This window comes from Labeo rohita, unplaced genomic scaffold (genome assembly GCF_022985175.1).
Source record: "Labeo rohita strain BAU-BD-2019 unplaced genomic scaffold, IGBB_LRoh.1.0 scaffold_201, whole genome shotgun sequence".
NCBI lineage: Eukaryota > Metazoa > Chordata > Actinopteri > Cypriniformes > Cyprinidae > Labeo > Labeo rohita.
This window is the reverse complement of record NW_026128231.1, coordinates 45,475-60,560: the sequence shown is the minus strand read 5'-3', so window position 1 is coordinate 60,560 and position 15,086 is coordinate 45,475. Positions and strand designations below refer to the sequence as shown.

The 15,086-nt window shown below is 40.2% G+C and overlaps 1 protein-coding gene across 1 annotated transcript in view; it reads left to right on the top strand.

Annotated features, from left to right (window-relative positions):
- Window positions 1-6: 6 nt before the first annotated feature.
- LOC127159230 (protein NLRC3) overlaps window positions 7-15,086 on the top strand; it is a 56,255-nt gene continuing 41,175 nt past the window's right edge. The window contains exons 1-2 of the mRNA XM_051102120.1: window positions 7-1,171; window positions 10,845-11,012. Of these exons, the coding sequence (XP_050958077.1) occupies window positions 207-1,171; window positions 10,845-11,012 (1,133 nt within the window). The 5' untranslated portion in view covers window positions 7-206. The remainder of the gene's footprint in view (window positions 1,172-10,844; window positions 11,013-15,086) is intronic.

The window sequence follows — 15,086 nt, the reverse complement described above, 5'->3', positions numbered from 1 at the left end:
GGAATCTGCTTCCCTCTGCTCTCATCTGGATCACCTCCAGACCAGCAGCAGCTGATCTCGTCCCCTCTGAGTGTGTCCATCGAGTGACAGAGGTACGAGGCTTCAATGAGCCACAGAAGGAGGAATACTTCAGGAAGAGAATCAGTGATAAGAGTCTGGCCAGCAGGATCATCTCACACCTGAAGTCATCAAGGAGCCTCTACATCATGTGCCACATCCCAGTGTTCTGCTGGATCTCAGCCACTGTTCTAGAGAAGATGTTGAGTCGAGCAGAGAGTGGAGAGATTCCCAAGACTCTCACTCAAATGTACACACACTTCCTGATCCTTCAGACCAACATCAAACATGAGAAGGACTATGAGAAGAAGGTGACAGATGAAGACATGATCCTCAAACTGGGGAAACTGGCTTTTCAGCAGCTTGTGAAAGGAAACCTGATCTTCTATGATAAAGACCTGAGAGAGTGTGGCATTGATGTGACAGAAGCATCAGTGTACTCAGGATTGTGCACTCAGATCTTCAGAGAGGAGTTTGGCTTGTATCAGGGGAAAGTCTTCAGCTTTGTTCATCTGAGCATTCAGGAACATCTAGCAGCTCTATATGCACATCTCTCCTGTACAATCAAGAAGAGAAATGTAGTTGGCCAACTTAAACAAAGTCTGTTATCTAAGATTTTAAACTGGAAGAAATATAGTTCATTATCTGAGCTGCATCAGAGAGCTGTGGATGAGGCTTTACAGAGTAAGAATGGACATCTGGATCTTTTCCTGCGTTTTCTTCTGGGTCTCTCACTGGAGTCCAATCAGACTCTCTTACAAGAACTACTGACACAGACAGGAAGCTGCTCTTACAACAAAGAGGAAACAGTTCAGTTCATTAAACAGAAGATCAGGGAAAATCCCTCTCCAGAGAAATTCATCAATCTGTTTCACTGTCTGAATGAACTGGGTGATGATTCACTGATGCAGGAGATCCAACGTTATCTGAAATCTGGAAAAATAAGAGAAACCAAACTCTCGTCTTCACAGTGGTCAGCTCTGGTTTATGTGTTGCTGACATCAGAGCAGAAGATGGATGTGTTTGATCTGAAACAGTTTATTGGATCACAACATACAGCAGATGAAGTTCTTCAGTATCTGTTACCTGTGGTTAAAGAATCCAGATCAGTTCGGTAAGTAACACTGAAAACAATCACTACACTTTCAAAACTTGATCATATTTATAATTTTAGTTTGTGTTTTCTTACCAAAGCAACAAAATGGGGAAAATCTCACATTTCTATCAGTGAGCAAGAGAGATGTGTGAGTTACACATATTAAACCAGCTGAGAAGGTTTTTGTGTGTCTGTATGAAAGCTGATGATTGTAGAGCTCAGTGTGCAGGGGTTCAAAACTGACAGCTAATAGATTTGAACTGCTTGTGCTCTAATGGTGTTTATATGTAGGTTGTCAGATGGTGTCACAGATGAAAGTTGTGCTGCTGTACTTTAATTGACAACAGGCCTTTGAAATTATTAGAAATAATGCACACCTGAGGTTTCCAAAAATTCAAAGAACTGGAGTCAATTTTTCTGCTTATACTACAGTCACCACAAATTAAGACATTGCTCAGATGATGTATTTTAAGACATTTGTCAGGTTTTTGTCCTTAAACTCTCTTGTGTGTAGGACTAATTTCTTACTCTTCACATCTCAAGACATCTTAAGGTAATTCCAGAACAACGTTGTAGACCTAATAATGGGCATAAAAATATTAGTAGTTTTTATCCTATTATTTACTCTATTGTCAATGACACAATCAGTATATAACACACAGTACTTCATAGTACAATAATTAGAATAAATAAGTCCACATGTCTCTAAAAGGAAACCTGAAATATTAACAAAAGCATTGTTTATTATAATTCATAAGCATAAAATAACTTAACAAAAAAGCATTTTTTTGTTTATTATTTATTAAATTAATAAGCATAAAATAACTTAACATTCAGAACATTTAAACAATAACAATAAATGACCAATGACAATTGATATTTTTGTTGTTGCTGGAAAGGGTTACTAAACAGTGCTGAATGAGAGAAGAAAACAAGTGAAGGAAGATGATTGTACTGTCCTCCCTTCATGTTTAATATTTCTGAAGTTTGAAAGCAAGTTAAACTCCAATTATAAAGTCGAAAAGTGCAAGTTTTTCCAGCATTTATTACAGCTTGGATGAACTTTACAACAATGGTTAACATTAGTGAATGTATTAACTAACATGAAGGCAAAACTATGAACAAAAATTTATTACACTATTAATTAATCTTGTTTAAATTAGTTAACACAAATTATAATATACAGGTTATAAGAATGCTGTTAATGTTAACAAACATACATTAATATCAAAAATGTATATATGAACAACAAAGTAAACTTTTTAAATATAAAGAAACTTAAAGCCATTGCTCTTCAAAACTCTTAAAAGCAAGGATAGATGAGGATTATCCCAAAAAGCACCACACCTAATGAACATACATCAGCCATGTGTTCAGCTGCTTACTTCCTGATTTTTTGGTCATTTAAATTTAAGCTCTTTCATTTAAACAATAACAAGAAATGACCAATGCAATTATATTTTTTAAAATGAACTAAAGTACTATTAAACAGGGCACATAACAATGATCCATATTGAGGTTTCCAGCAAACAGACACTCATGACATCTCTGTTATCAGTCAGTGACACCGTCCATTTTGATGCTTTCTTTACACTGCACTTGACATCCTAAGATGGAAGACAGAGAAAGAGTCATTAGACCTAGAGAGTACAGCTGAAAATCCCCCTTAGTTTTGGTCAATGGTGGCTTGTACATACTTCACACAGGTTTACAATCATTTTCAACACCAAAATAAGCAGCTCGGAGAATCAATGAAAAGATGGCATAGAAATAGTCCTTGCAGTTCTTACTAGTGACCATGCTTTAAGAACACTACAATAATATAAAGGAAGACTTTTAAAGTCTCCCTCTTCACATCTAATCTATCAAAAAGATTTATATTTAGTCCAAAACCACATGGAAGACAGAGAAAAATGAGATTTATCCCTGCTGTCTATGTATTACTTTGACCATACAACATTTTTTTGAAACTGTAATCAAGAAAGCTGTTTTGACCATGGCTTTCTAGATGCAGATAAAGAACCCTCTTTGACCCTCATATTTAGATAAAACACATTGTGGTACCCAGTGCATCTTATTAAAAAAACAAACAAACTGTAATCAACAAAGCTGTTTTGTGGCTTTCTCTGATGCAAAATCAACAATCAAATTGTTTTATAAAACCTGCAGGTGGCTCAAGTACTGACAGACAATGCCACAAAAGTTAACAACTGCTACCAAATTGTTAATAGTTAAGGGATGTCCTCTATGTGATATTTGTGCCAATAGCCACTTCCATTTTTTAAGGTTTCCCTTCAACCAGCTCTTTAACATCATCATAACAAATTGTTCATGTCACTAAAAGACTTTCAAATTTTTAACATCCCAGAAGCCAAGTAATACCACCTGGCCAACTTGGCCAAACAGTTTACCACTTTTACCAATTCACTTTTGCTGAAGACACGTTACCATAATTCTCTTCAAATCCACGCAAAGCAAGGAAACAGGCCTCTAGTTTTTGATTTCTTTTAGATCTCCTTTCTTGGGTAAAAGGGTCAATACTTCACTTCCTGCAGCTCAAAGGCAGTCGTCCTCTAGCAATGACATCACAGAAAACTTCCAACAAGTCATTGCCCAACAAATCCCAGAAAGCTTTATAGAAATCAGTGGTTAGACCATTTAACCCTGGAGCCTGACCATATTCTCCATGCCCATTAAAGCAGTGCATAATTCTCTGAGAGTTAGTTGTTTCACCAACATTCCTTCTGAATCATCCTGCACTTGGGATAGGCCTCTGAGAAATTTTAACAAAAGCTCACTATCTTCTGCAAGCAGATGTGTACCTGACGGGTGAACCACTAATATTTGACGTAACAGGCGGAATAATATTTATGTGTCAGTAGCAGTGCAGGTGTGGGTTGGACGGGTGACAGCATGGGCTGGTTGCGGGTACAACAGCCAAGACTATTGCTACTACAATTGGAAATATTGTCTGTAATTTTCTCACTAAGGGACAACACAGACATCAAAGAATAAGAGGAAGGCAGAGAACAAGTTAATAAATTATACAGTACTGGTATTTTTAATACAAATTACAGCCCAGTTTGAATATATTTAATATTGAAAACTGAGTATTTTAATATATTGCAAACTCACAAAATAAAAAATGGTGTGTGAATAGGTTACACTGTCTTGTTGTTTTGGATAAGAACAAAATGTCAGATCATGTTTAAATAATATAGGTGAAGCAAGGTCCCTTATCACTCCATCTATATAGTGCTTTGTGATGGGCCACTGTCTCTGCATGATGGGCCGGTCCTTGGCGGGGGGAAAAGTGCATCGACCCAGGGAAAAATTCCCGGTATATGCCAGATTACCAGTCCAGCACTGCCTTTAACATATTCTATTCACAATATGAAAAAAGTTTTTGCCTTCATTTAATCGTGGCCCTTTTTTCGTTCAAAATAGATTGCCATGATGTGTAAGTGTTTGTATAGCATGTTTACATGATGGATGTTGTGCATCTCTCTCTCTCTCTCTCCTGTTTTTTTTTTTTTTATTGTTGACATTTTGGGCTGCATGTCTGTTCATTTTTTGTAAATGCATTAACTCAGAATGCCTAATGATTTATTAACCCCATGTGCTTTACTACCTAACAGACCTTTTAATTCTGCTTTCTCTCCATGGAGAGAATTAACTTGATATGAACTTGACACAACAAATACCTGTAAACTGATGCCTTGTTCTGTTTATGACTTACTGACAGAAGTTTACAACGGTCACTTTGTCGTGTCTAGTGTAGAAAGACTTTAGCTGATGCGGCGCAGCGTAAAACAACACTGTGTTAGTGCTTAGATAATGTGTTAACCATATTTTTGTACATGTATGGGCAGAATGCTAGAACAAGCATCAGGCAGAATGTTAGAATGGGCTTTAACTGACAGAAATGACCATAATTTTTACACTTTGAAAAAACAATTTCGGGTCGGTTCGGGCTCTAAATATAATAGTGATGCTTGGGTTTGGTCGGGTCAGACAATCTTGGGTATGGGCTACAGTTCAAAGCCTGTGCTGACCTCTAGTCCTGGTTCATTCTTATAGATGAAGGAGTGACTCCGGCAGAAGAAACAGCTATGCCTGACTCCGGTTCTCTCGCTTTCAGTCATGTTGCTTCTACTGACTGTTTATTGTTGTAGGTCTCCAAAGCAGAGATATACACTACTGTTCAAAAGTTTGGGGTCAGTAAGACTTATAATAGTCTTTAAAGTAGTCTCTTATGCTCATCAAGGCTGCATTTATTTGATTAAAAATATAGAAAAAAAACAGTAATATTGCAAAATGTTTTTACAATATAAAATAATGTTTTATTTTAACATACTTTAAAATAGAATTTATTCCTGTGATGAAAAGCTGAATTTTATCAGCTGTTACTCCAGTCTTAAGTGTCACATGATCCTTTATAAATCATTCTAATGTGCGGATTTATTATTAGAATGATCAATGTTGGATAATATTAACAGTTGTGCTGCCAAATATTTTTTGGAACCTGTAATTTTTTTTTTTCAGGATTCTTTCATGAATAACAAGTTTAAAAAGTACAGTGTTTATTCAAAATATAAATATTTTATAACAATGTAAATTATTTATTATTAACTGTTAATAAACTTTTAATAATTAACTTAATACATCCTTGGTGAATAAAAGTATTGATTTCTTAAAAAAAAAAAAAAAAAAAAAAGAAACAATAAAAATGTACTGACCCCAAACTTTTGAACGGTAGTGTATATGCTATGCCCTCTTTTAAAGAGAGGGCGAGAATATGCAGCTCATTTGCATTTAAAGTGATACACACCAAAACAGGCTCCAAAAATGATATTTTCCACATGTTATAATAAATTATCTGTGGGCAATTTTGAGCTGAAACTTCACAGACACATTCTGAGGACACCCAAGAAGAACATCTTGTAAAAAGGGGCATAAATAGGTGCTCTTTAAAGGTAATAAAATAATGGTCTGAGAGCCCAATTTTCTACAGCCAGCTCACACAGAGGAGAACCCCAGGACAAAACCAACTCCAGTGTATGGCCTTATATGTGAGTAGAGCCCACTACCACCTGAGTAAGGTTATGAGTCCAACACAGTTAAAAAATCTTGTACTAGGGACATATCTGGACAACAATTATGAATATTAAAATGACCTAGGATAACAAGACTATTGAAACAAGTTATCATAGAAGATAAAAATTCAGTTTCCAAATACCATCTGTGATGAAAAAATAACAGGCCTAGTCAAGTCCACTTTAAATATTTGCACCTCAGAACTAACAAACTTCATCACCTATACATACTTGGATTTAAAACACTTCCTAAAAATAGTAGCAACACCCCCACCCCGACCCCCAGTCCTTGGAGAGTTCAAAAAAGTTGAGGGCTCTGATTACAGAGCCCTCAACCAGGTAACCGTTAAGTTTAGTTACCCTCTTCCTCTCGTCCCAAACTCACTTGAACAGCTCAGAGGAGCGCAGATTTATAGTAAGCTCGATTTACGCAGTCCATACAATCTGGTTCGTATCCGTAGGGGTGATGAATGGAAGACTGCCTTCATCACCCCTAGTGTACACTACTAATACTTAGTTATGCTGTATGGACTCGCTAACGCCCCCTCTGTCTTCCAGAATTTCATGAATACCATCTTCCAAGAATACATTAACCGTTTCGTTATCGTTTACATTGACGATATTCTTATTTACTCGCCTTCCCTTACTGAACACATTGGCCACGTCAATCTAGTCCTTCAGAAGGTGCGTGAGTTCTCATTGTTCCTCAAGGCCGAAAAATGTGAATTCCATGTCACACGCACCTCCTTTCTCGGGTACATAATTTCGCCTACCGGAGTTAGTATGGTCAAGAGGAAGGTGGTAGCTATTTCATCCTGGCCAACACCCACAACTGTGAAGGAACTGCAACGCTTTTGGGATTCTCCAATTTCTATCGACGTTTCATAAAGAACTACAGTCAAGTTGTCTCTCCTTTAACATCACTGCTCAAAAATAAACCCAAGAAACTAACATGGCCAGAGACTGCAGCGGAATCACCTGACTCCACCCTTAATCAGTCCCCGCAGCCATTTGTTCGTTCCCTGTCACCGGATTACTAATCACATTCACCTGTTCATCATTACCGCCACCACATATAAAGAACCTACTCACCTTCACTCTTCGTCCAGTCTCGTCTACGATCACACGTGGATTTCCCCGTCTAGACTCTCTACATTATAGATTTCTACTTACCTTCATCGTCTTCGTTCCTGTCCACCTTCGTCATCCATTTTCATCTATCCTCACCTTCTTCAATCATCGGCAAACTCTAAGGAAAGTTTATTTATCAGTGACTCTGTTCTCTTCCAGTTTGTGTGTGTTTGCTACGCTTCTTCATTCAACCAGTTTCGTTCCCATTTCATGTTTGTCAATAAACTCACCTGTTTGATTTTACTCCGTCGTCTTCTGGTTTGTGTAAAGCCTGACAGTGTGAAAGAGAAAAGCAGAGGCCGCATCATATATTGTAATGAGGAACAGCCACTGGCACAGCCTCCTCAACATCAGTGCAATGCTGTAGTAATGAGGCCCTGGCAATTTGAGATGCTTGTGTTCAACACATAAACTGAGTTTATGCCAACTCTCTATAGGAAAAATGAGAGATGTAAATTATTAATGTAAAATAAGAGAACAGCAGTTGAATAGTGCAATTGCACTGTGTTGGGAGTCAATTGGAAAAGTTAAAGGTGCAGCAGGAGATCTTGGAAAATATTAACTTCAGCCTGATAGCACTGAAAGTGAATGTCCCACCCTCCCTGCAAATCGCCCAAAACCACACTTCCTGAATGCATGATCGTGCACGGACCAGACGACCACAGACAGCATTACTACAATACATCATGTGTCATTCAATGGTGAGAACACTTTATAGTACAGTTAGTATAAGTACCACAATAGCAGGAAGGAAGATCAGGTTGTCAATGCCTGCCATTCTTGCTCTGTCTGCATAGCATATGTAAATGCACTGATGATGTATCCTGTCTGTGTGAACAGATGCACAGAGATATGCAAATACATATGTTGACAAGCAGATAGGAAAGTCAATCAAAATGCTCGAAATGAACATTTTGATTGGACAGACATTTCTTAGTCCTATGCCTTCCACAGAGTATATAAATACATATAAATACATCTAGACCACTTAACTTAACAGGATGTGAAAAGACTTTCAACCAGCATAACAAAAAATGTTTCTTAAGACAATCACCTACTGCACCTTTAATTTTAGTTGTTGAGCAAGGAATTGTGATCAAAGATCACATTGAAGTTTTTTCACTTGTTAATCCAGCAAAGAAAGGTGTGATTTCTGTGTCCCCCATTTATCCGTTATAGAACGGAAATTAGTGTTCCTAGTTTTGAAGGAATGGAGAGTTAAAAAGTTCAAGTGTACAGCAATTGTGGGATTTGGGGAAAAAAACAAATACAGCAACTTTGTGTGTATTACAATTTTATGTCACCCAGAATATGGTTTTAAAAAATGAATGCTCTGGAAAATGATATTGTTGAGCTTCAAAATGAAGGTATTTTGACTGGAAATCCCACAATTGCTGTACACTTGAAAATACTTTTGAACTCTCTTTCATTCCAAAAACACTCAAAGCACTAAAAATGCAAATCATGTAACATAAAACATTTGCCATTACCATGGAATTATCAGAAAAGCACACAGATTAATTTAGCATAATTTTACTATTTGCAGTTTATGTTTAAAACAGTACAACAATCCAGCCTTGTCAGTGAAATGACACTTTCCCTTATTTGTAACCATGTGTTTTGTTTAGTATTATCATTTATGTTTCTCCACACATCTGCTAAATCATTTATTTCAGTCAGTCTAATCAAAGACAGCCTAGATGCTACATGTGCTCTAAATGGTTTGTATCTGTCATTAGCATTCTCCTGCAACCGGGACATAATGGTCAGGATCACAACTTTGTCTCATATTTTACAGTGTCTCTAAAAACAATCTCCTAGGCCTAGGTTTTATTTTTAAGACTGAGACTTGGTCAAATGAAGGTGAAACATTGGGCTATCAGATCATTATTTCATTCCTTTAAAGGGCCCCTATTATGACCCTTTTTTCAAGATGTAATATTGGTTTTGGGTGTCCCCAGAATGTGTCTGTGAAGTTTCCGCTCGAAATACCCCACAGTTCATTTGTCATTACATGTGGAAAATGTTATTTTTAAGGATTGTCTAAAAAAGAGCTGTTTTGTTGTGTAGCACTTTAAATGCAAATGAGCAGCATATTCTTGCTCCATCTTCAGAGGAGGGCATAGCATATGCATCTCTGCTTTGCATACCTACAGCAATAAACAGCTGGTAGAAGCAACATGACTAAGAGCGAGAGAACCAGTGTTCAGCCGTACATGTATGAACCACATACATGTGAGTCAGTCACAGATGAAGGAGAGACTCCGGCAGAAGAAACACCTATGAGATTGAACCAGGACATCCCAGAATGATTATTTGATACATTATTGTACGTGTAAGGTTTTCACAGCCCATTTGCAACAATGGATGAGCAACACACATACACACAAATACACAAATGCAGTTAAGTAAGCCCTAAGCCTGCCTTGTATTGCCCCATGTCCATAAAGCAGTCAGGAGTGAAATGATTTTTGCAAATATTCATGTATTTAGTTGGATTTTGAGGCACTTTACCTTTAAACAAAAAAGTAGTCCACAGTGTCCTTAGTGTCTCAGATATTGAGAGAAAGTGCAGACTCATCCCAGATAGCACATGTACCTCTGCAAGATCACTTGATCTGGAAAGCATCTGCTGCATACAAACATGTGACAGGCATCTGTAAGATGTCACTTTCACATACATTCTAAATCATAAACATCTTAAAGTCATCTAATAGACTTCTATTTGACATCGGATAGGAAACATCCTATAGACGTATTGCAGATGAAAAACACTCTAAAACATGCATCTTACAGATGTAAATGCATCAAATAGATGTCTCTATGATGTGTGTGTGTGTGTGTTACCAGGGTTATGTTCAGTGTTACATCCAATCCATAATTGATTTATTATCCATTATTTATGTCAGGATTATTTTGTACAGTCTACCCTTTATCAACGTTCTTTACGAAATTATGCAATCTCAGCACCGCGGGTCCGGCAGCTCGTCCATCATATGGATGATATGATGTACGAGCTGCCGGACCCGCAGTCCTGACGTGAAGCCGCACCCAGATGGCTGCAGGCCAGGATGCCGGGCCGATTTACCCGCCCCTTACCTGGACCCTTCCCTTCTGAACACTGCCCCTCCTTCACGGAACCCCTGCACGTCGAGGACACCAGATCCCCCATTTATTTTGGACACTTTTATTTCCCCCTTTTGGACACTTTTGTTTATTGTTTAATAAGAGCCTCTCCGAGGCCTGGCGCTACACCCACTGTGTCTGTCGTTATGCTCCTCCCGTCACAGTACTGAGACAAAAATGTTTTTTGGAGACTGAATGCTGTCTAGTGCCTGGTGACTGGCCATCAGCGAAGAGTTTGCATATGTATGTATGTATGTATGTATGTATGTCAAATCTTTTCAGATTATAAACACTACCTGATGAACACATTAATGTTGTTTGTTTTGTTCTCCAAACAGGCTTTGTGGGTGTAATCTCACTGCTCAGTCCTGTGAAAGTTTGTCTTCAGCTCTTCAGTCATCAAACTGTGTCCTGAGAGAGCTGGACCTGAGTAACAATGACCTGCAGGATTCAGGAGTGATGCTTCTTTCTGATGGACTAAAGAACTGTAAACTGGAGATGCTGAGGTAAATGGCTTTTCATTATATATATATATATATATATATATATATATATATATATACACACACACACATATACACATACACACACACATGCTACCAAATGCAATTGCAGTGTAGCGTCTGCTTAGGATCATTGATGATCGTTTAGGATTTACACTGTAGAGAACCTTTTAGCCTTTTGACATTTGCATATAAATTACAGACATGGCCTCACGTCCTACATTTATATGGGTGTTTAATGGTCTATGGTTCCCTCCTTGCTCTCACAAAGATGCTAAGCAGATCAACTCTTGTCTCCCCATTGGACTTCAAAGGCATTCCATGAGGGAGGCAATCACCAGCACCAAGCACCTCAGATCCTTGGTGGTTGGCATATTTTTCCCAATACACATAAAATACACACATAGAAACCTTTTTCTTTATTTAGACTATATTTCCCAGATAGCAGAACAACAGTGAATCATCATTGAATCAACATTAAAGCATCAACCAACTTGTCATTGAATCAATGTTGAAATTTAGCATTGATTTTTCATCAGGTTTGCACCCTGAAATAATGTTATTTCAACGATGAAAAATAGATCAAGATGGGCATAAAATCAATATTTGTTCAACTTAAATTAAAATCACTTATTTTACATTGAATCAACATTGAAGCAATTTTAGTTCAGTCTTGCTTTATGTACAGCAAGATTCTATGACAGTAAATCACGTCCGTTTTGACTTATTTCTTTAAATCAGAGACCATGTAGGGCTGAAAAGCTTTTTTTAAAAAAATAAAAAGTCAGTAACTCAACATCCTTCAGTTTACATGTACATGTATTTATTTATTTATGCTCCATACCCATTTAAACAGGAAGTAACATCACAATTAGAATAAAACAACTTTATAATAAAACACACTACAACTTACATACAAATTATTATAAAGTGGATGACAAAATGACTTTAACTATTAGAAGAGATTGTTAATTCTGAATTTATAAAACAGAATCTAACTGCCAAGAGAAGAGACTGGAAAACCATAACAGCATACAAAAATTGCAACCTGCCTCAGCAAAATTCAGTCAAATGCAAATAGAAATAGAAACAACCAAGACAGAAACTTATGGTTATGAACTTATGATCATATGGTTTTCCACCACGAGCAATTCCCCCCAGCCGTTCTGGGGCATAACAAAGCCATTTCTGAACTGTTGAAGCAAAGACAAACTCTGAGGCCTCCTTTTTTCAGCTTTCAGCTGTTGTTGTTGTAGGGCATCTAAAGAGGGATCTGAAGCAGGGGGATCTACCGCTCGAGGGATATACCATCATGTTCCAGCTAGTAGCTCACACCACCAGCTACCCGGACGACGCGCTCTGTGCATTCTATGACGCTAGCCTCAACGCGTCATGCAGAGCGCCGTCGTCCGAGGACGGCCCTCGAGCGGATCTCGCCGCATTTGTGGAGTGGACACTGGCGAGAAACAAACCCTCCTTCCCCGCCTGTTCCTTGGAGAATCTCGCTAGTGCCACTCCGGACCCAGAACCCAGCCAACCACCACCCCGACACGCGGAGCACGAGCCCGAGCCCACCGCAGACGGATCCCACGCTACCAGCGCGACCGAGGAGCCATCGCCCATCGGAGCGACAGAGCGAGCGATCGCCACGGAGCTGGAGGAATTTGTGTCTGACCAGGTGCGAGAGCCGGCCACAATTCCCGCGACGGTGGACGTTCCTGATGGGCGTGAGAGTGCTGAGGACAGCACCGCCCACTGCACCACCGCTGAGGGTGAGCAACGCCTGGATCTGGGACAAACCTTTCTAGAACAAGATCTGATTAATTTCTCTGAAGATGTATATGAAGACATGCCCGCTCTTCTTCCACCATCTAAATTACCTGACTGCCTGGATTTCCCACCCACCCTCCCTCTGTCTATTGTTTCTGCGGCCTCAGTCCCGCCACCGCTGTCTCCTGGCAGCCCATCTGCTCACCCTCAGCCCACCATCTGTGCGGTGGGTTCGCTGCAGGTCTGCCAGTCTCCATCGGTGTCATGGCTGGAGGATCCCTCATCTGCGCCTCCAGCCTCTGAGTCCTGGACTCCGCCTCGGCCCTCTGACCCTGCGGCTCCGCCCCGTCTCTCAGCTCCCTCGTCTCCACCGTCGCCCGTCGGTCCACCAGCTCCACCGGGCTCCATCATCCCTCTGGCTCCGCCCTGGTCAGTCGTCGCCCCACCTTCGCCTCTGGACTCTACTCCTCCAGCTGCGCCTCGTCACTCCGTCCCTCCGGCTCTGTGGACCTCCTCCCTCCCGCGGGCACAGCCTCGGTCCTCTGTCGCTCCGGCTCCGCCGCGGACCTCCGGATCTCCGCCTCGGCCGCCAGAGCCTTGGGCTCCGCCTGGGCCCTCCGGATCCTCGGTGTCGCCAAGGATCATCGGCTCTTCGTCTCCGCCTCGGGCTCTACCACCACCTGCTCCGCCTCCGTCAGTCGGCCCCATGGAGTCGCCAGCCTTTCCTCCACCATGGCTCCTCCCTCCATCGGCTCCACCGTGGGGCTCCATCATGGCTGCGGTCTGGGTCTCACCTGGCTCCTCCTGCTCCAGCCCCCTCCTGTCACCTCCTTGGCTCCTCCCTCCGTCATCACCTCCATGGACTATTCAGTCACCATCCTGGACTCCATCTTTTGCCCTCCTCCCAGGAGTCCGTCCTCCGCCAAAGCCCCCTCCTAAAACTTGGTACATTTGGTTTTCCCTGTTTGTCGGCGCGAGGACGCGCCTTCCGGGAGGGGGAGGTAATGTCACACCCCTGGACTGTTTAGTTGGTTTCTCCCATCATTTCCCCCTGCAGCTCTGTGTGTTTTGGTCTCTCCCTCATTGTCTGCACCTGCTGTGTTAATCAGTCTGTCTATTTATTGTGTGTGATTACCCTCCTCTAGTGTCAGACCTTAATGTTACCAACCTGTGTTCCTGTGTTTTCCGAGTTTCCCTGTGGATTATTAAAGACTGTTCGTTTCACTACGTCGTTGTTGTCTGTTCCTGCCTGAATCGTGACAATATGAGACCATGGAACACCGACAATGCAATTAACTTATTTAAAAGTGTTCAGTAAGCTTACATTTACATTTCATATTTGAAAAGACCAATGAAATCTGACAACAACAGTTTCATAAAGCTTGTTTCTTATATTCACATACCATTAAAAATAACTTATTTTTGATGCTAGAGCAGCCAATATGCATGCGCAGTCATGAACGCAAATGTGCGAACGCTGCTTGTTTCTATAGGAACCGGAGCCTCTAACAGCTGCTGCAGTGAAGCGATGGCTTTATTAATCAACGACTGTCTCTTTCAATTAGAAGGCGGGGTTTATTCGCCATGTTGGGTATGGCACTTTTTCCCTTCATAAGTAATAGGACTGCATAATATAAAGTTGTTGATTAATACCAATTATTGATATGGCAATGTAAAACTACGATTAACAGTGATGATGAGCTAAGCATGTTAGTAATCTAGACAGCAAGAAAAATACACAAAACCTACTGTCAAATTTTTTTTTTTCTCTAAAACCCCTCTGTCTCTGACCTTATGCCAATCCTCTCAGTTCCTGTTCTCCTTGTTTGTTCTGTCCTTCAAAACCTTGTGTTTGGAGGCGAATTCTGTTTTGGAGCTCCAGGACACTGTAGGAGAAAAAAAGGAGAATCATTCAAATAAAAACATATTCATCATTTTGTCCACGGAGATAGCAACAGCGTCTGCGCTTTCGATTCAAGGTATTTGCATAGATATAGACTTTGGGCTTCAGTCAGGAGGCATGTCCAGCGACCGTGAACTATATAAACTGTTTGGTCACTCTCAAAACTTTGGGAGAAGCACTACTGTCCACGGAGATAGCAACAGCGTCTGCGCGTAAGTGTTTGCTTAATACACTAGTATCATAGGTAATGTTTAAATTATTAAGTAGGACTAGAAAGTATTTTTTTCGTTCTCTGCCTATTTATAGTGTTGTTTCGTTTTAATTAGCACTTTGATTGCACTTATTGAAATTAGTATTGCTGAAATCCTGCGGGCACTTAAGTGCGAAGCATCTCGCTCTTAGTT